The sequence below is a fragment of the Paramisgurnus dabryanus genome, chromosome 4 (genome assembly GCF_030506205.2).
Source record: "Paramisgurnus dabryanus chromosome 4, PD_genome_1.1, whole genome shotgun sequence".
Taxonomy (NCBI): Eukaryota; Metazoa; Chordata; class Actinopteri; order Cypriniformes; family Cobitidae; genus Paramisgurnus; species Paramisgurnus dabryanus.
The window spans coordinates 30239539-30262464 of NC_133340.1; the positions used below are offsets into that span (position 1 = coordinate 30239539).

The 22926-nt window shown below is 36.5% G+C and overlaps 2 protein-coding genes across 10 annotated transcripts; one reads left to right on the plus strand and one right to left on the minus strand.

Annotated features, from left to right (window-relative positions):
- Nucleotides 1-78: 78 nt before the first annotated feature.
- On the plus strand, nt 79-11110 carry cd247 (CD247 molecule). The gene is made up of 8 exons (XM_065254022.2): nt 79-348; nt 7235-7335; nt 7774-7815; nt 7895-7963; nt 8054-8086; nt 8288-8341; nt 8424-8453; nt 10339-11110. Exons 1-8 carry the CDS (start codon nt 291-293, stop codon nt 10405-10407), a joined length of 456 nt encoding a protein of 151 aa, XP_065110094.1. The 5' UTR covers nt 79-290; the 3' UTR covers nt 10408-11110.
- Nucleotides 11111-12245: 1135 nt separating this feature from the next.
- Nucleotides 12246-22894, minus strand: pou2f1a (POU class 2 homeobox 1a). Of its 9 annotated transcripts, none has more exons than XM_065254003.2 (14): nt 22818-22894; nt 19123-19170; nt 18952-19043; nt 18137-18289; nt 16516-16624; nt 16348-16436; nt 15853-16014; nt 15632-15773; nt 15044-15183; nt 14773-14952; nt 14587-14671; nt 14243-14507; nt 14082-14167; nt 12246-13990 (listed from the first exon to the last, which is right to left on the minus strand). In XM_065254003.2, the coding sequence occupies exons 1-14, from the start codon at nt 22861-22863 to the stop codon at nt 13737-13739; spliced, it is 1851 nt and encodes a 616-aa protein (XP_065110075.1). In that variant the 5' UTR covers nt 22864-22894; the 3' UTR covers nt 12246-13736. The 9 variants fall into 9 exon arrangements, with proteins under 9 accessions (XP_065110075.1, XP_065110073.1, XP_065110076.1 ...); XM_065254001.2 differs by having other exon boundaries at nt 14773-14955; XM_065254004.2 differs by having other exon boundaries at nt 14773-14955; nt 18952-19040; nt 22818-22891.
- Nucleotides 22895-22926: the final 32 nt, after the last annotated feature.

Below are 22926 nucleotides of genomic sequence, written 5' to 3' on the forward strand. Positions count from 1 at the left end.
AGGCCGTGAGTGGAAGCCTCCATCTTTATTGGCAGCTGTCTGGGTTTTTGTAGGTGGGACGTTTGTATAAACAGGTGGAGCTCAAAGGAGCCACTTCCTGTCAGCAAACACATCTCCAGCTTCAAAGAAGACACAACATCTCCACACGATATAAGAGAATATCTCCACACGACAGGAGCCATCCGACCTGTGACCTTATGCCACGAGATCTGTGAAGGTCAGCGGTCTGAAGTCCTTCATCTGTAAGCAGCACTGAAACATCATCATCATCATTGAGTGAAGGTCAAATAATGATGAAGAGGAGAACAGCGACTGTGACCTTACTGCTTTCTATAACACCTCTAACAGGTAAGACCTTCATCTCATCTATACAGACATCTGAATCAGTCCAGTTTAAAATATTCATGTTTATGAGATCTGATTGTGAGCGAATGACACACGTCTGTCTTTCTGTGTGTGTGTGTTTATCACATAAACCAATCGTGAGCATCCGCTGTAGATCTGGAAACTGAGGGAAGGCCGCCATCTTTCTTGAGGTTTCTGTGAAACCGTTCTGATGTCAAAACATTTAAAATATTTACTTAGCAAAGTCTGAATATTAGCCTAACAAATGAGCGAATAATTCATATTTGAATATTCTGCTGATAAATAACATTCAAACAATGAAAAGCTCTTCATCTTTCTGTGTGTGTATGCGATGTTATTTTCACTGTTGTGTATTTGAGGTCTTCAATTGTTTATGGACTTTTTTGACATTTTTCATATTAGACCAAACACTTCAAATGGTTTTCTTGTTCCCCCCCCCCCCTAATATTTCATTTAAAATTTGACATAAGAATATTTTAATTATAAAATAAATAAAATTAATAAAATAATTAATTATTGTATTTCATTTATCTTCAGTTTCAATTTCAAGACAAAAGTAATTCTTTAACACAATATTTGATCAGGTCATGAATAAATAAAAAAAAAAATATATATATATATATATATATATATATATATATATATATATATATATATATATATATATATATATATATATATATATATATATATATATATATATATGCTGACAGACTGCATATAGACATCATTATTATTTTAGTTTTTAATTTATAATATTTTAGTTTTATACCTTGTTCTGTCCATCAATAATAATATTCACCTAATAGTTTTTCATTTATTTGTCACTGTGCCATTAATTTGTCTAGTGTTCTACACACACACATATGATGTCGGCATCATTTTCTTAAAGCTTTAAATGTATCTGCTCAATAATGAAACTTATTTCTGTAAAATTCAAATGTTTATTCTGGTAATATAAATGACATTGAATTAAAGTAAATATGATTAGATGAACTCACATTTTTACTCCACACAAATATAAACTCAACATTGTATTTGACTTTAGACACAAACATACTGGGGCGGTGTCCCGGACAGGGATTAAACTAGTCCTAGACTATAATAAATATTAAAGCTGTCCAAACTGATTACATCTTGCGCTGACATATCTTAAAATACATCAGTGCTTTGTTTTTCCTCAAAATGCACATAAGTAATGTTTTTAGTAAGGCGTGTTTTTTAAAACTAGTTATATTTCATAATTAAACTAAGGCCTAGTCTTGTCTTTAGCTAATCTTTGTCCAGGAAACCAACCCATAAAGAGCTGTTATAGATTCAAGCAAGAATTAAAAGACGAGAAGAGCATTTTTTCTGTATCCTAACATATATCAGTGCTATTGTGTAGTCTCAAGATCCACACCATCCACACCATCCTAACCCTAACCTTATTTTTTGTAAAAACTACTTAAATATCCTAAGACGCTATATCTAAATCTATATATGACAGACACATGAATGATGAGAAATCTTCTGCAGTGAAACTCCATCAACAAACTCATGATGAGCGGAAACACTGATGAAGTTTTCTGATGTTTGTGTCACTTTACCGTTATTAATCTTCATCTCACAGAAACTGTGTGTGTGTGTGTGTGTGTGTGTGTGTGTGTGTGTGTGTGTCTGTGTGTGTGTGTCTGTGTGTTTCCATTCACACTCAGTGATATTTACACACTTAACACAGACTTCACAGTTAAAGCAACTGTTTGTCAACATCTAAGTTTAAAATGCATGTTTAAATATAAATACATTGTTGATCATATTTGTAGTTTATTCCGATACACAAAGGGTTATTTTATAATGATTATGTAGTTATAATTATATTAAATAAAAGTATATTTGCTAACACTTAAGATTGTATTTGTCCACATTAGTAAAACATTAACTAACATTCATAATTATTTTCAGTATATACAAATACATTTATGAAATCTAAAGTTGTATCTGTCAATATGAGTTAATACAGTGGAGGCCCAGTTTTATAAAATACATACATTTATCCTAATTAAACCTCAGAAAAATAGAGCTACTAACCAACAGCACTTCATTTTATATTTTGAATGTTTTGTTTAATTCAAATCTTATGTTTTACAATGTTTTATGTCATACATTTTATTTGGGGGCCGTGGGGGCCGCTGTACACAAGGGGGACCGCACACCGATAAAGTTAATACACCATGAACTCACATGAGTAACTCTATTGACGTTAACAAACATTAATAAATGACGAAGAATTTTATTGCTTATTGTTATTTCACGTTACGTAATGCATTTAATAATGTTAACAAATACAAGCTTATTGTAAAGTGTTACTGAAAGTTCGTGTATTGTTTTTACTTTTCAATGAGCTGCTGAATAAAAACACACGTTTGACACACGCTGAAACATTTGACAAATTCTGCATTAAATTAAGTTTAAAAGTAAATAAATGTTTTCCTGATATTTAATTTCAGTAGGTCATTGGAGACATTATTTGTATTATTCATCCTCTTTTAGGTTTTGTGGCGTTCGAGTGACTTTACGGATAAATAACATCGCTCTGTTTGTTTATATTCTCAATGGTTTATTTTTTCTCTCTACGCTTAATTTGTCAAAACCTATTTTCTGTTTCTTGTTTGGAGTTTGGCTTTGTTAAAAGTAGAAAGTGCTTTACTTAAATAAACTAGTCCAACAGATCAGAGATGATGCAGATATCTGTTGCTGTTTTTCATCAAACATCGCTGATGTTGTGGAAAATGATTTGACATTATAGTAGGCGACCGAGAGGATTTACAGTCAGCGCCTCACATGAGACTTCTGTGAATCAATGACATAAAACTCAATGGAAATTACAGATTACAAAAACAAAGAACATTTTGTCAAATCATTTAATCCTTCTGAGCTGTTAAAAACATTTACATCACTTATAAATCATAATTATGAATGTCTTTTACACTTTTATTCAATAAGACCCTTGGTATTTATGCTCTGTAATGTTATGATTTTAAAGAAAAAAAGATATAAAAGACAGAGCTGGGTCTGGTATCGCATGATGTTCTTATAAACTACGAGTAATCCTTTCATTATCACATCATAAAGGAAAGTGTTGTTCGTTTTAAACACATCAAATATCTGTAGAGAGAAACAAGAGCGCAGATGAAGGATCATTCAGACAGATAAATGTTACTCCTCGTGGACTTTCATTAAATCTGATGAGATGAGATCATTCATTTCTTATGTCTGTCATTAAATATTTCTCATTGGGTTTCATCTCAGTAGAAATAATTAAATAACAATGATTATAAACCGAGTGTTGGGCTTCTACAAGATTCATGTCATGCTACAAAACAAAATATTGTCAAAGAAAAGTTTCTGTAGAAATAACAGTATTCGCCAGTAATTACTGAAGATTTAAATGTATGTTATAAACATGAACAAGTCTTTGTCTTTACAGAATAAAAGTTTAAAATAACATCCACATTAAAAGCATTCTGGGAACCAGAAATCCTCATCAACCTTTTCCTGTTGTTTCCTGCAGATTTTGTTTCCCAAAATGCTTTGCATTAAGCTGTTATTTTACAGTTTTCTTCTGTAAAGATAAAGTCTTGTTAATGATTAATGTTCATTTAACTTTGAACAAACTGTTGTCAGTAAATAACATCAACTTAAATCTACAGTAAGTTACTGGCAAACAGCTGCAGAACTACAGCAACATTTTTACAGTACCACACACATCAAACCTAACCGTTAAAATATTCACAATAAGACTTAATAATCACATTACTCAGTTCACTCAAAATGTTTATTTGTGTCGTTACATCTTCAACAGTCTGTGGAGCTCTAACAGTTTACCATGGTAATTATTTACCGCAGTATTTACAGTATCTGTATTTTCTGAAGGTACCATAATAAGAGTCAATAATGAAAAGCAGCAGGTTTATGAATCCTGAAGTCAACTTTATTAGAAAATACCGATGATTTTAAAGCAGCTTTGCAGTAAGCGTTACAATACAATACAGTACTGCATGACTTTGATCTGTTTCAGCTTCATGATGATTTTAAACTAATATACAGAAGAAAGACACGGATGTCATCACATCTATTCAAATCTTTTATATCTCACCTTCAGCATGATGAACATTTCCATCTTAAACATGCTGAATATTTGCAGAATACATCAATGAAAGTAAAATTTGGTTGTAAAGCAGTGATGTTTATACTCTAAAGTTATTTTCAACTCAGCACTGGGTCACAAAGGGAGGAACTCAGCCGTTGAGTTAAATGATCCCAAAACAATCTTTATATTTGAACAATCCCAGCATTAAATTATAACGCAACAGGTGGGGTTCATTCATGTTATGACCCAACGCTGAGATGAAAATAACCCCTGCATGTTTTGGTGTCTTCAGCCCTGCTCCTGGTGATCTCCTGTCCAATCAAACCCAGCTGAAGCAGTTCATCAATGTCTTTGATAAATAATATTAACACACAGATGTGTTGCAGCTGAAGTCTGCAGGACGGTTTGATCACCAGGAGGAGGAGGTTGGAGACAAGGTTTTAGTGAGCGTACTATTAAGTGTTTTACTTTACTTTACAGCAAAAGGGAAAGATGACGTCAAACCACAATCAGACAAACTGTTTCCTATTACACACTCCGACTGATGAATGTCGTTTTCATCTTAACCATCTGCTAAAAACTTTCAATAACTGATCACAAAACGATCACAAATGATTTGTATTCAATATCACCAAAACATCAAAAGACACCAGCAGCACCAAATAATAATGACATGAAATGTAATATAATCATTTATAATAAATAAATGACACACTTATTTGTATATATAGTTTGTGTATTTTAAAGGGGAAAGAGAATGAAAAACCATTTTTATCTTGTCTTTGTTGAATAATGGTGGTCTACCCACATTCACGAACATACAAAAAGTGCTAGACATGCTAAACATCTCAGTCAGCCAGAAAACGGCCCAGTCTGAAAAACTGATGCTTATGACATCACAGGCATCTCACTGCCCCTCCACTTTAAAATAATTGGCTACATTTTTTGAGTAGCAGCAAAGTCAGCCAATCAGTAATGAGATTGCAAGTTAAGCCAGTAGGGGGAGCCAAATAGGTGCAAAACCACTTGTTTAAAATCCCCCACCCTAATAGAGCTATCTGAGAGAGGTTTTTAGGAAGCTTCTAAGACATTACAGACCCAAACAAAACACATCACAGAACAAGGATAAATACTCTGTTCAATCATACTATGTCACCTTTAAAATGTAATATATAATTACCATCAATAATCAATACACTTTGAGACTGATGTTATAATCAGCGTGATCTCATGAGAATATGTGTGTGTATTTTTATATAAAGTGTGGTTGTACAACAGATATATTAACTTACATTTCATACACACTGAAACATATAATATTAACGTGTTGCAAGGACTAATGCTTACTAATGCAACAATAATTACAGCAAACCACAACACATTCACAAAAGATGTTCATTTTATTTTAATCCACATCTTTAAAATTCATATGATTGTGAGGAACTGATCCAAATTCAGCTCTTTATCCAAAGATCTTGATCCCAGTTCTCACCAGTGAACATAAACATCAAATCTCATGTTAGTCATTCGTTCATTCGTAATTTAAGGAAGCAATAAGGTATAAGGGGCTGTGCTGTATCGTGAATAAATTACAGCTGAAGGGCATTGTTAGGCATGATGCAAAGTGGACCAATCAGAATCAAGGATTAGAACTAACAGTTTTATCAATTAAAATATTGCACCTCATGAAGCTTTAAGACACGTTGCTTTACGGCAACACTCATTGGCTCTTGTGTGTTACATCACAGATTTGTGTCATTGCAAAGGACCGCGACTGCAGCACATCAGCATTTTAAATACTACTGAAAACTGCTTTTGAAAATTCACATTAAATTAAATTAAATTAGATTGTAGTTACACTTCTGTCTGTAATGCTTTTATGTCTATCATTACATGATTTTAATCAACTGTTTTGGGTAAGACTTAAAAGAGCTTTGAAATGCTATATTGTCCATTATTGCATCATTTAAAAAGATTCAATTAAATGTACATTTGTTTTGGGTTTAGGGTTAGGTTTGGGGTTAGGGTTAAGGATTTCTGGATAAAGGACTGAATTTGGATCAGTTCCTCACAATCATATGAATTTGAATTACCAATAAAATGGTTAAAGGAAAATGATAAAGCAGTCTTTATGGTATGAAAGATTTGTGTAGAAGGTGTAACATTTTGTAGCTGTAAAAATTTTATAATGCTACGAATAAATGTTGTAAATATGCTTACATTCTCAGCTTTAGCATCTAATTAAATTCATAAAACAGTAAGTTTATTGTTTTTGAAAGTAACACATTAACAGTGAGACCATGCGCTGATATAATATATTGTATTCGGTTTTATATGTTTAAACATAACATCACATTTCAGTTGCTCACATGAGTAATTTACATTTCTCTCTCTCTCTCTCTCTCTCTCTCTCTCTCTCACACATACACACACACACACACACACACACATACACACACACACACACACACACACACGCACACACATTCAGTTACAGCATGTCATTCCTGTGCTTTGATGCCTCTGCAGATGAAACCGCCTTAACAGAAAACAGCTCGAGTGTCACAACCACAAAACATTTCACCTGATTCTACAGCATTTCTCTTCGTGTGTGTGTATGCTGTGTGTTTGTGCATGTGTGTGCATGTGTGTGTATGTTGTGTGTGTATAAGTGTGCATTGAAGATCAGAGTAAGAAAGCTTGTATGTGAATGTGTCTTTGTGTTTTTTTCTTCAGAGGCCTCGGCGTTCCTGTACGACCCCAGGTATTGTTACATCCTCGATGCTTTTCTGCTGATTTACGGCATCATCATCACAGCTTTCTTTGTGCGCGAGCGGGTGAGTGTCATTGTCTTCAATATAAACCTGCAGATCTGAAATCATCTCTCTTTATATTCAAAGTGGCTTCACTGGAAAACAAACCCACGAGCTTCCCACTGTCAGCAACAGACAGAAATCGGATATATATTGCCATATATTAACATTGAAATACAAATCCAAACCCAAAGCATTCAGTTTAATGATGAAAACAGATCAATTAAAGTTACAGTACCTCTAAAAACATCTCAGGCATTCATCTATCAGCCTTACATTATAATATCAGACTTGTTATAATGAGTTAATGTGAGACTGAGCTGAGAAACAAACAAACACAATGTATAACATGATTATATTAAAGTCTTGACTCACTCATAAACTCTCACACAATAAATCTGCACTGAGATTAACAATCAAATGTTTCTGACAATGAATCTGATGTTGTTTCCTCCTATACAGTTTGTTGTAAAGAATAGAAAAGCAGAGGATTCGCTCTATCAGGTAACACATTCACACACAAACTCATCATCTATAAACTCACACAGATATTGATCATAATGGCGTTATTGATCTTTTATAGCAAATCAATCAGAGTGGCAAGGATGTGTATGCTATGAGAAACCAAAGAAACGCTGAAGAAGCGCGCACAGTAAGTGACAGATCTGATCTCTCTCTAGATTTAATGACATGATCTCGTGTACGTGCATGAAACAAATCTGATGCATCTGATGTTTCGCAGGGTCGCAAGAGAGAAGAGAACAGCGCTTACATGGTAAAAACCTTAATCATTACATAACATACACACTTGATTATCTACAATTAATAAATAATAATTGAATCATGAAATAAGAGTTAGTTATGAGTTGAATATAGGTCAATGTTTAATAGATAATCAAAAAAGCAACTTTATATAACAAACATAATCTCATCATAATAATATCAGTATTAACTGTGATATGGATTTGACTTGAAGCCTCTGCAGAAGAAAACAGATGACACTTACCGTGAGATTGAAGCCAAACCTAATGTAAGTCTGATCTACAGTAAATGTGTCTGATTATGAAGTGTGTAAATCTGATATTTATAAATGTGTTTGATTTGATCCACAGCGTCAGCGGCGAGGTGATCAGGTTTATCAGGTCAGTCTCATTTCATTTCAAATCTATATTGACACGTTTCTTCTTTTCACATTTGATCTTTTTCATAATTATTGCTTTTGACAAATTCAACCCTGTCAGGAACAAAATCATCTTAATGATGTAAAAACATTAGCAGTGTTTTCTTGAAAAAATGAATATAAACTCGGTTTTCTTTGCGTTCAAGATCTGAAAGCATCTCTTTTTAGTTATTTTGACCATTTTTCTCCATTTCAATTTTCTGCAAATAAATGCACTTTTTATTTTGAAGAGTTGGGCAAAAATGTTGTTGGTATTTGACAATTTTTCTTAAGCCCATTCAAATGAAAATGATCTTGAAGTGGTCTCTTAGGGTGTTTTTCTAGTCTAACTCTAAATGCATGTTTGAGCTGAGTCGATTTCAAAACATCTTTCTTCATATATCAGTGCTGTTGTTTTGTCTCAGTATTTTGTTTTGTAAGGTTTGTTTGTTAAAACTACTTTGTTCCCTAATGTATAAGGCCTAGTAGTCCTGGATTAATCTAAACCCTGTCCGGGGAAACTGCCCCATTATGTTTAAATCTAGTCATACACATGACATCTAAGGAACAAAAGACTTCTTTATTTCAAGTTTATTTCAGCTGAATAAAATAAGAGACTGACATATAATGGATGTGACAGAAAATAGAAAGCATATCAACATAAAATGATAAAAAAAACCTCTCAAACTCCAGATAGCTGGGACCTCATTTATAAAGCGCACGATTTGATGTTAAAGTGTGCGTACGCAAAAATCCACAGCAAAGTCCATATTTATAAAAACTTTGTCTTTGACTTGGAAAAGTGCTTAGCAGCACATCAGGGTCTGAACAGATGAACGCACTTTTGCTTGTCAGACTGCTGCAGGTTTTTAACATTGACCGGTGCTCTTTTATATGTCAATAACATTAATTAAGCATTGTTTAAAGGTGGAGATCTGAAACTTTTTAGCTGTGCACAATTTTAAGATCATTTGTGCTTTATGCTAGGGTTGTAATTGCCATGTACGGTTATCATACTGCCAACATTTGCTTATCCAAGGTTTAAAATAAATTTAATCAGATTGCACATATGCATGTGACTTCTTATACAAATATACTGCTGAGAAAATGTCAGAACCAGACGCTACAAATTCAATTTTGTTATTCCCTGCTGAAATAAAGTTAAAATCTGCAGTATGGGAATAGTTTGGGTGTCCGAAAATGGTCCTGCACTTTTTCTCTCCCATTTATGCTGTTTATTAGCACGGACAGTTTGGTTTATTCTTGTCTGTCTATTCTTAAGAGAAAAACCTATTCCTAATTTTATTAAACTGTGAGATGTGCAGCTTTATTTTATCATAATTTTTTTCAAATGGTAGACTCATACTTTGTAAAAAGTTTTCTTTTTCGTAAAAGTTTGATATATTAAACCATCTGTTTAACCCAGAAGCCATATCTGTTTGCATTTATTTAAAGGTCATTGTTTAATAGTGTACCTTGAAAATCATGAACTGTTCTGAGAAGATTATTATTAGAAATACCCTTACAAACCTACAGTGTGCGTTTTATGAATCACACGTACACACTTTTGAGAAATGATTGTGAGATTAAATTAAGGATGTTTTCTACACATTTTATAAATGAGGCCTCTGGTGGGATATTATAAAACTGTTTTAAAACAGCTTTGAAAGTTTCTATAAATATAAACCCTTAAAGGACACACACAAGGCATACACTTCTGTTCAAAAGTTTAGTTTCTCGTGATCTGATGTAATTTATTGATCTGTAGATATTGTTATTACTGTGCCAACATTTCTTTTATTCTAAAACGTTAAGATGAAACAGCACAAATAACAGCACTCTTTACGTCTCTTCTGTCTGTCTGTCAGGGTCTGAGCTCGGTGACGAAGGACACGTATGATTCTCTGCACATGCAACCTCTTCAGCCTCCACGTTAAACTTTGATCTCATCTCCCTCAGTTAAATCAATACAGTCCAACATGTTGTGTTTGTTCACGATGAGCTGTTTGTTGTGTTGTGTTTTCTGATCATTCCCTGAGTTTGAAAGATTATTTGTGTTTCTGTGATGTGCAAAATTAATTTGAAATAGTCAGGGTTTAATTCAGTGTTGTTATTAGTCCTTGTGTCACAACGTTTATTTCTTTTTACATTTATGTTGAGCTCTCACACACAAATGCACATCATGTACAATTTTATCAAATCATATTCATATACAACATAAAATTAAATATATATACAACAAAATTAAATTCTTATGACCTTCACATTTTCAATGGTCTTTTATTCTGTAATACAACAAATAATATTTATATTTACATTTATTACAGTAATTGTTTGTCATAATTCAGAAACCTTTATTTTAATTGTAATTATGCACTTCATGTCAGAATTGTGTCTGCCGTCGTCTTAACTTGATTGTGAAGTCTGACAGATAACTGTTATCTATAAGAGTATTTCACAATATTTACACATCTATAGGATGAAAGGTTTGCAAACATCTTTTTATAACAACTGTAAGATTTCTGTAGCATAATTCTGCTTTCTTTTAAACTGAGAATTTTCTTTCTATTTTATTTAGCTGGTAAACTGTTTTGAAGTTTTGTATTGTCTTATAAAATAAAAAAGATTTTCTAGTTTCAAGTATTTTGTTCATCACTTTATAAACATAATGTGAAATATTTGATACACAACAGCCATAAAACAACAACACAATAAACGGATTGAAAACAAACAAGCATTTAATAAAATGGCTTCATAATGCGACAAATGAGTCCATTTATACATCAAACAAATGTTAGGTTTCATTAAATGTTAAAACTCATCCAGATCAATAAATCATTTTAAGAGCACATTCATCGTTTCAAGTCAGATAATGTAAGTGAAACTTTTGTTAGTTTTAGCATTTCAAAAGACACACAAAAGACACAAAACTGAACATTGAGCGGTCCATTATCAATTTAAATTTTACCACATTAAAAACATGAGACAGAAATCCATGATTACTAAAAATCATGATATTTATTTCAAATTAAAGATATGTACACATGCAGCTGTGAAAAAATAAAGATACCACACCAGTTTGGACTTTAATCATCATCAAACATCAGGGTTATTACATCAAATATTCACTATTACTAAAATACATGTAAAAATATGAGTATTGTGCGGATTATTTAAAATAAATATAAACTTGTTTTCTTAGAAGTGTTCAAGATCTGAAAACATTTTTATCTTTTTGTTAGTTTAGGGTTAGGGTTAGTTTGTCTGTTTTCAGTTTTTTTTTGCAAATCATAGCAAAAATAAAAACATGACTTTTTTTCAGGAATTTGGCAGAAATGTTGAAATTCAAACTGAAAATAATCTGAAAGTGGTCTCTTATTTTTATCCAGAGCTGTATTATATATATATAGCAGGCATGAATAACCTTTGGTCTGTGCTTCAGGAGCAACTATAAAACATTTGAGATTATATTTACAGATTATAGTCCTGGTAAATTAATGTGCATGTGTGTGAGAGAAACACAAGTTAACACACAACACTTAGAAAATCTTTGGTTTATTTCTGAAAGTGAGTGGACAGCAGAAACACAACGACTGATTGAAAGAGATGAAATGATCACCGGTGCTGTTGACCTGTGTTTAATTTCTCACATGCAGATATAAACACACAAATATCTCATAAATGTCAGACAATTTTAATGTGGGAGAACTCAACACAAACATAAATCATAAAACAACATTGACAAGACAGCAGTAGTGAGAAGACAGCAGAAGTCTTTAACTTCAATCTTTTAATTTCTTTTAAGATGTTTTGTGTCACAGCAGTAACATCAGTGCTGGAGGTATTTCTACAAACCTCACAATGACATCACACACACAGGGTTCATCCTAACAATGATGGACGGTGTGAAACCCTAACTTTGGTTAAAGCTTTTTTTACGTCGTCTGTCTGGACAACAGCTACGATTCTTAAACAACAAAGTCTTTGGCCTGAAAGCGTTGCGGCGTCTCATTCAACAAGGCCGCTTGACTGCCGTGATGCAGCGACAGGCTGAACATATTTTTGGTTTGTCTGTAAAATCTTCATCAATCAAACTTAAAGAACAAAGATCAAACCCAAAGCTGACTGTTCAAGACACGCAGGAACTCATTTAGATAATAATAATAATAATAAAATAAAACCACAGACCTCATCCACAAAACAGCCGTAGAAAGATCGCTCGAGGCGTTTGCTAAAACATTCTGATGCAATAAATTAAGCAACCGAGCAAAAACCACCAAAGACATCGGACATAAACATGCTGAAAATACACAAGTTAGGAAACATGAAGACATTTCTCTGCACGTCAAACCATTCTTATGTCATTTATCATGGTATGGTTTTAATAGGCTGTTATGTTTTGTAAACGAGGCTTCGTGTAGTGTTTATCTTGTTACGTCCTCACCTGATCAAACATACATGATGTGTAACACGCACTCATGTGACAAACAATGAGATTTTAGAGAAGACAGAGAGTCACACCCTTCTCAAAAACATGAACGCATCTGGTTAGGAGACAACGTCAGCTAAAGAGGTCATCAAATTATAATCAATCCACACGCTCGGATTACTCAACATTTTAAATAATACTTAAAAAAAAAAAAATCACAAAACGTAGACGTCAGGTCATTAAACTGTGGTTTAATGTGTGGAATTTCATTGTATAGATATAATATAAGATCAGACAAACAAAATCAGTGTTAAGACAAAGCTTGAAAGATTGTTTGCATTTCTGACAGGAGACGCTCGCTGTCATTTCTTATTACTCGTTTATAAAGCCATCTAACCGTATTCATAAAGTGATATCAAGTTAAAGTATTAGTTTTAAAAAAGTCGCCCTAATACATCTTAAAGATTTTCTGAAAAACTTCCACCAAAGATACGTTTCTCAAAACTACATAAAATATATCTGAAATGTATTTGGTTATAAATGTGAACTCAGTCATCGATAAAGCCAACCGGCGACGACATCACAGGAAGTGAATTAAACTCTGCTACACGAAGAACTTCCTGTCAGCAAAGAGTCTCACATTTTTGGTTAATTTCAACATTAGTTTAGGAAACAGACTTAAGGAAAGCAAAACTAAAGTTCATCCTTAAAGGTTTGTCAAAGTTGCACAGTGTGAACGAACGGAAACGTCACAGGGGAGGAACCACACGGGTCAGAATGCTTTTTGGTAATAGCAACAAGATTAAATAAAGTCTAACTTGGGAAAAAGCCCCACGTTTATTGGGCCTTCGAGGCCACGGCGATGCTTTTATTCGTCACAGAACTCTGCTGCACATCGTTGGTCACCTGTAGGTTGAGAGCCCCGCCTCCAGACAGCAGATTAGCGGGCAGAAACGAGAGGCCGGACGAGTTAAGAAAGAAGGGCGTGGTCATCAGGCTGGGTACGGCGTTCCCTGTGCTGGTGTTGGCGAAGAGCAGACCGGTGTTTCCGTCGAAGGATGCGATGGGCAGCGCGGCTCCCGATGCCAGAGCTGCAACGTGATGGACAGGCAATAAATGAAAGTTTCCTGAGTAAAACATCAACGCGACGATACGCTGTGAGAAGTGGATTAGGTTACGTACCCTGGATGGTGGCCAGCGTGTTATTGTTCATTAACGCCGGACTCAAAGTGTTCCCGAGAGCAGGAGTCAAACTCAACAGAGCTCCACTGAAAACAGACACACGAGCAGAAATAAACACCTGACCCATGATGATTAGAAACACATCACAGTCGTACACTCACCCTTGAGTCAGCTGCGAAGGGCTAATGATCGCCGAATTCAGCCCCGCCCCCGTCACCAGCAGTTGACCCGCCCCCTGTGTAACCGTCGTCGATGTGGAAACCGCCTGGGAGTTGTTCGACGTTTCCCGTTTCGTAGCGGGCAGTGTCGCGCCCGTGGCCGATGGGGTCAGGGACGGTGATGTCACGGTGGGGGCGGGCGTGGCCATAGCAGGTGCCATGGAGATGACGGATGGCGTATTAGACATCATGTGACCCAGCGTAGCACCTGAAACGTGGAGATGACATCACACACAAACATCCTACAGATCAGATCACTGACCGAAACTAAAGTCGTGAAGACTGACCGGTGAACGTGAGGCTTGGGATGCTGCTGGTGTTCAGAGAAACGACTGGATGATTTACCGTCAGTGTGTTTGTACCGCTGGACACCTGCAGACAAACAAAAACACAACAATAGAGCTCTGCGTGTCCTCCACAATCTACACACGACCTCTTGATGTTCTTTATATTTCTGCTTTATCGTGTGGTACCGTTGGTGTGGAGCTGCTGTAGATGGTTTTGAGATGTGTATTAGGTGAAGCGCTGCTGCTGGGTGGATTGATTCTCTTCTCTTTCTGTCTGCGGTTACAGAACCAAACGCGCACCACCTCCTTTTCCATGCTCAGCTGGTCTGCGATCAGTGTTATCTCCTCGGTTGAGGGCTTCTGGCTCTGCTACAGAGAAACGGTTGTGACATGAGGGGTTTGTGTCTATGTGGAGATCTGGTGCTGCCATCTAGTGTTACAGAGAAGCATCGCTAACCTCCAGAAAGCTCTTCTCTAATGCCAGACGCATGCAGGTCTCGATGCTGGTCCGTTTCTTTCGCCGTCGGTTCAGATTCTCGCACAGACCGGGAGACATCTCGCTCGGACTCGACACCACGCAGTCGGCCGTCATGTTCTCTGCGGATGACGGTCGACAGAAGAAAAGATGAAAGAAAACAACAATACTGTCAGCTGATGTTAGTCACGTGCTTCGGGTTGTTTTTAAAATGACGCTTCCTCATACAGCACATCTGAACTGAGCGTCTAATGTTTATATAGAGACCGAGGAGACTCTCAAATATTTCCTTACATCAGTGGTTCTCAACTCCAGTCCTCGGGCCCCCCCTCCCAGAATGTTTTAGATGTCTCCTGATATGAAACACCTGATTCCACTCATTAGGCTCCTTCCAGAATATTTGAACATTTCCTTAATTAACACACTAACAAGATGATAAACTGAATCAGGTGTTTTTTTTATATGGAGACATCTAAAATGTTCTGGGAGGGGGGGGCCGAGGACTAGAGTTGAGAACCACTGCATTACATGATTCATTGTGTTTGCATTCATTCATCGTGTAAAACAGACCTGCGTCGTTCAGCCATTTCTCCAACAGAGGTTTGAGTTTGCACATATTCTTGAAGCTCAAATTCAAGGCCTCGAATCGAGAGATGGTGGTCTGACTGAAGTCGTTCCCGTAAAGTTTCCCCATGGCCAAGCCGACGTCTCCCTGACGGATGAAGAGAGAGAGATCAAAGTCAGCATCAGGTTTTGCAATCCACCTTCGAATGACAGATCGCTCGTCTTACCTGAGTAAAACCTAACTTTATTCGTCTCTGCTTAAAATTTTTTGCAAACTGTTCCAGCTCCTCCAGATCGCTGGCTTCCTCCACACACGGGGTGTCCATGCGTTTGGGTGTGGCCACCGGAGGGGTGGGCATGGCTGCTATTTTTCTTGTCGGTGTCGCCGCCTATGAGATTCAAGAGTTTGGTTAACAGTCAAAGCGGTGCTAACCTCCAGAGAGCTACGGGTAATCATAAAGATCATCATTTACATGGTGCTTTGGATAAATGATTAAATGTAAACCAAACAAACCAGTTTCCAGATGAATGACAAAACATACAAAACCTTTTACTGCTTATAAAGTGACATATTTCTCAAGTATGGTCATCTATACCCAAAATGTGACCTCTGTATTTAACCCATTCCAGCGAGTAGCAAACACAAACGCACCCAAGACTCAAACCAACGACTCTCCTCCCAATAATAATAAACACTGAGTACTAAAGGTGTGAGTAATGACCTGTGTAGTGAGGGTGATGCTGGTCTGTGATGCCTGGAGGTTTGCTTGGCTTTGAGGTAGAGTCAGAAGATTGTGAGGTTGCAGGAGACCTGAAAGAGAGATATGAAGAGAGTCAGATATGTTGGTAAGGCGTAACTGAACGTCAATAATGATGTGTTGTGTTCATACCGCTCTGTCCCTGAGGAGATGATGAGATGATGAACTGAGGTTGAATCTGTGGTGTGATGGAGTGACCGGGTTGCAACAACACAAACTGCTGCAGGTTCAAACCCTGCGGCTGCATCACAAACATCATAACAACAAATCAAATCAACTACAAGAGTCTGCTGAAGAATAAGAAATATATCATCCATGTGATGTGCTCCAGCTGATATTAATAGACATTTAATGATGTTACAATAGATATGTTTACATGCAACCAAATAATCTGTTTGTAATCGTATCGATGGAAAAATTTTGATCATATTGAAAGGAGTGTTGTAGTCCAATCTGTCATCCGATCATTAGGGGAAAAGTACTCATGTAACGCGTTATTGTTCTATTTTCTCAATCAGATGCAAAAATACCTTGTGCACATGCACAGAAAAATGATGCTTAAGTTCACATCTTATATTTACGTATCACATGATTCTCATCACAGAAACACACAATAGCAAGGCAACGTCAACACGCATTATTAAGGTAACGGGTTCACGCGCTGTATATTCTGCAGCGTTCATGTGCACTTTCATAACATTACATAAAGCAATAAAATATCGTTGTGTCTTTTAAAAATTGTGTTTTCTTTGCCTATATCTGAAAACATCTTAAGAACAACTTTCTCCAACTCAACTTAATACAGAGATAAAACATGAACTCGACGAGAGATGATGTGCACTGCTTGCCAAGTCCTCTGTTTTTGTGGACTTCAGACTTGTGCTACTGTTTAAACTGTTGATCTTTTTTCTGCAGGTTAAAGATGAAAGGATTTTGGGTAACACTTTACTTTATTTTATGGTGTCCTTGTTACACATTATAGTAATAACAGTTAATTATGCATAATTACATGCAACTAATCCTAACCCTAACCCTACAGTAAGTACATGTTGTTGATGATTATTACTTGGTACTTAAATATATAATTACAATGTAACAGTGACGCCTTAAAATAAAGTGTAACCAAATTTTGTTTATGAGTTATTAGTATTTAGACTTTGAATAGTCATTAAAATGCTTTTGAGCTAGTTTTGAATGTCTATTGGGCTGCTTTTTATACGCGAATCTGGCAACCCTGGTTCTTGGTTTGGTTGGGATTATATTGATTGAACATGTAAACAAACATTTTAATCAGATTGCAATGTTTAGGGGGCAGGTAAACTGTATTGTCACAACCTGCAATCGGATTAAATTCCGTCAGATTGACAAAATTTTGTGCATGTAAACATAGCTGCTGAGACACAGAAAGACTTCAGCAGAAACTGAACAAATGACACATTGGACAAACATATCCACTAAAACGAAATCAACACAGCATCAAAAACAAAGCCAACAGAAATGATTCTTCTGCTTGATAAAGTACTAAAATATAAATCACTTTATGACTTCTACATCTGGTTGAGTTAAAGAGGATTCAGCGCTGAATTAAACATGACTTTATCTCTGGAGATTAACTTAATTTCATGTTATTATATCAGTCTTTATATCAAAGTAATATAAACATTAAAACGTGAATAATCTTCTTATTAAACGTCATGTAAAGGCTTTAGTCACTCTCAAGTTTGTGAGAAAGTGAGCGTGTGAATACGCTTACAGATGCGATCTGGATTGGCTGAGACAGTGTTATGGGCGTGGCCGCGGAGGCGGAGATATTTGCTCCGGTGGTGTTGCTCTGCTGACCTGCAGACTGCTGCACGGCCGCGGCGAGGAGCTGCGCCTGCGTCTGCTGCAGGAAGAGCTGCATGTTCTTCAATAAACATAAAGAAACACAAAGAAATTCACAATCAAAAATCAACATGGAATACACAGACTTCATTTGACCATCACTGACCTCAGATCTGTGACGTTTACAGAGAAAGCGTCAAATAAAACTCGCCTTATTACAGAATCTTCACATAAGCATTTTTCATCTCAAAATACAGTTTTTCTTACTTTGGTTTACCAAAAATACCCATTTATTAAATAAGTATCGATCAGTTCTGCAGTTCCTCAGGTCTACATCAGCTTTTCAGCACACATTTATGATGCCTAAGAAAGACGTCTAGATAGGCAGCTCACAGAGCCAATGAGTCTCTATAATAATCATCAATAAAACAACATGAAAGCCGCCTACAAATAAATCCCAATAAAACACAAGCTCTCCAACGCTCGCTGCTGCTCTTGATAAGTGAAACCTCATTATGCAGCGCGTAGCAATTTCGCATAGATTTGCATATTCATCTCCACCTGTTTCCGAGCGACAGAGGCGGCGTTTAATTAACACGGCACCCGTGATAAACGCCACGCCGCTGGCACAGCAGATGACTCCATGTATTTTGCAGGTGAGTTCAGTGTCGTCGTGGTAACGGCAGGTTTTACACACGCAAACACGCTGTAATCTGACTGTACTGTAATGTGTAGTTGTTGTACCTGTTGGAGTAAAGCTTGCGCCTGCACGTTGCTGATGGCACTTGTCGCTTGTCCGTTTGGTTTCTGGACGGCCAGAGCGTTTGTTTGAGCTGCTGTGGAGATAAACGCATCAGAGTCACTAAAACACCAACATTAAGACTGAGCATTACAAAACACAAAGGACATTTTTACCTTGAGCTCCGTGTGTACTGGTCTCCATTGGGCTTTCACTTAATTCTGCTGAGAGAAATAAAAGCAACTTGTGTTAACTTTCATTTTCATCAAATCTTTAGTTCATCTGTGGTTTAAAGGAAACTCAGGACATTGTCATCTTATCACACACAAATAAAACTTACAAAATAATCTGATGAATGAAAAGATCAAATATCAAGACCACTAAAAGCAGGATCACCCAACATCATTGTAACATTACAAACTACAAACCTTTCCTGCTTTTTTGATGGGTAACATAGAGCCATTGAAAGATTCTTTGGAGAAAAAAAACATCTACCAAATCTGCCATACGTTTCTCAAGAAATAAGTCACAATCAATAGTGATTTAAAAACGAAATCTTACCCGAGTCCATGAGTGACCGCTAAACCAGAAAATCACCTGACGCTCCAATAACTCTGAATACAAAAAAATCTCACGAGCAGAGCTACTATTGTTGAGAAAAATCACAACCCTAACCAGCATGCATCAGCGGCGACGGACCGGTGTGGATTCTGACGGCGTGCATGAGGTAAAGTTGTTTCTTCAACAACGACCGAAACACAAAGACTACAGGCGAACGTGTAGAATCTATAATGAACGCTCATCAGTATTCAGCTGATTAAAGCCGTATGCAAATCTGATACCCTGGCACTCATTAGAAGAACGCGGCTTTGAAGTTCACACAAACCTCTGAAAGCTTTCTGCATAATTCAAAATCATTCATAAATATTTATCAGCTCATTAGCATATTAATTGGATTGCTTTGAGGACGAAGGATACAGCAGCGAGCCAGAAGCGAGACAAGGCCAATTACTAACAGTGTGTGACTCTTAATTACTACTGACTGCTGAAGAGTAAAACTGAACCAGCATCACAGCTAACAACAACAACAACAAACCACACAACCTTAACACACTACACAAACTTACAGCTTCAGTAACTTACCCCATAACTAACTAACTCACTCATCCTCGATGTTTATGATTACCTTATTTCAGACAAACACAATCAGAGTTGTATATTATATTATCAGATTATACATGTCCTGGCTGTTCCAAGCTTTATAATGACAGTAAATGGTGCTTCTGATTTAAAGCCCAATAAAAGTGCAACCATCCTTCACAGAAGTAATCCACACAGCTCCAGGGGGTTAAAAAAGGCCATGCCATTTTGTTAGAAAAATATCCGTATTTAAAACTTTACAAACTAAAATCACTAGCTTCTGGTAACGACCCACACGCGTTCACGAGAGAGTGCGTTTCCAGCATATTCTTCTTTAATAAATGATGGGTAGCACCAACGTTAAGGGGCATTATCACCACCTACTGTGTTAAGTGCTCATTATAGTTGTGTGTAGATCCATCAGGATAGCCTTGATGCCATAGCGTCAGTTTACATATATATATATATATATATGCTTCTGCATCATCGTCTGCGTCGAAGTGCAATTATGTAGACCACTAGTAGGCAGTATCACACGTGTTACGGCCAATGAAGCAGAAGCTTGACCAACAAACAAAGAAACAGCAGCAGCTCGTTGTGTATGTTTTGAGAAGACCAATAGTGAAGGAGGTAAATAGACTTTTGACTTGTATTACTGTTGCAAGCAGAAATGCCTATGAAGAAATGAGGGGCAGTGTTTTTTACCTGACAGGAGAGGTTCTAGTGGACCAATCACAGCACTTGCAGTACACGCAGAACGGACGAGTTATGAACGAGTGATCGAGTGAGTGAGTGATCGAGTGATTTTTGAAACTCAAAAGAAAAGCAAACAGTCGAGTAAAACTTAATTAACATACTACTGCTGTTGCAAGGCTCCACAAAGCTAACTGAGACACAATACATTATGCAAATGTTTTAATAAATAGAATTTTAAATGAGCAATTAATTAGCCTTTCAAACTATTGAACGCTGTACTGAATAATTTAAACAGATAAGTGGCATAAAGCAGAAGGCAAGAGAAATGAGAACAGAGACACTTAAACTGAGCTACAGTCCAAACTTTTCTATTAGACACTCATTAATATTCATCAGCATTAATAAACCCATAATCCTGTCGTGTGCTCCAATTCTGTGATGTCTTTGTGTTTAACATGACTGGTAAACTAACTGACCCGTGTCATTTCTACACTGCACGTGAAATTCACAACACAACAGCAAGCGCACACTTTTACATTTCTGCATTATTTACAGTAACTATGTTTTCAGGATTTATCTTTTATCAGTATGTTATGAGAAGGATCCCATTCATTCATTCTCTCTCTATTCATTCTTTAAAAATATAAACACACAAACTCAAATGCAGCAGTAAAACTAAACAAAGACAAAAATTTTTTACATACTTCCATACATACAACAATCTGCTGGCCCTCCAATGACACGATCAACAAACACTCAAAGTATTTCTACATTTGACTATTTTAATAAACCTAAATGTTCTTGAAAACCTTCATATAATCATGAAAAACACATAAAATGATTTGACTTTTTAATCAACAACTTTACATAGACCATGTTTGATTTCTGTTATTGCCCAAAAAATAGATGCATTTCTCTCTCTCTCACCTCTGGATCTTTAAACTTCAAAACCAGTGTTTGTCATGTTGTGATCACTTATATTTTTCTAAAAAGTAAAGCTCAGAATGACATCAATCCTATTAACAGAGACTCAACAAAACCCCCACAACTGTTACTTTACCTCTCATCCACACGCGCGCGCGCACGCACACACACACACGCGCGCGCGCGAGAAGAGGATTAAAAAGTTAATTCTCCACAGCACTCGCATTCACATTAACGTCATAAATTAATCATTCATAAACGTGACGTTTGTGTTCATGAATATTTATGAGTAGTTCCGTATATTTAATCCGCATGATAAATAAAAACCGTGACGCATGTCTCAACCGACGCTTAAATTATGCAGAATAATGACAAACATGTGCACCTCATGCAAAACATATTTTATTCAGTTATATGTATATTTTTTGTTTTCAAAGAAATGTTCCACACATAATAATACGTTTCTAAAAAACAGGCTTTTACTTAAATTCGCCATCACCCAGGCGCGCATGCGCACACACAGACAGACCGTGAGAAGAATCTGCTGGGGTATTTATGTTACCCTGGGGGCAAACAGTTGAGTCTCAGAGTAAAAAAAGACTTTCGCGTTTCCTTCTCTATTAAGTTAACAGCAGCACAAACTAAACTAAACTAAAACAATAATATTCCGTCCCACGTGCGCGTGTACGCTGAACAAACACATGAATATGCAAATAAGAGGCCGTTTGAGTCGTCTCGTGGCTGAACGCGCCGAGCCGCGACACAAAGCGCGCAGATAGCGCCGCTGCTACCTCACACTCACAAGTACATTACAAACATCACACACACCGCGCGAAAACACAACATACAGACGTTTAGTCTCGCTTTTCACAACTGAACCGAACGCAGAAACGCAATAGTGTGTGAATATTCAACGCGCGCGCGCCATTTCAAATGATGAGAGTTTAGAAGAGGACAAACACACAACTCCCATCTTCCGAAGTGCAGCCAAACAAACTAATTACACAATCTTCGTCTGTCCGCTCGAGCTATAAATGGGCAGCGCGTGTGTTTGCTTATGTTTACTCGAGTCAGATGGAGGGAATATGAATATGTAAAATGTAATAATTACCTGCAGTCGAGCGCTCATCTTGAGTCGTTGATCCTCTGTCCGCCATTTTGAATATTTAGTGCGAGAGTGAAGCTCCGCCCACTGTAACACTAACGCACACACACTCCAC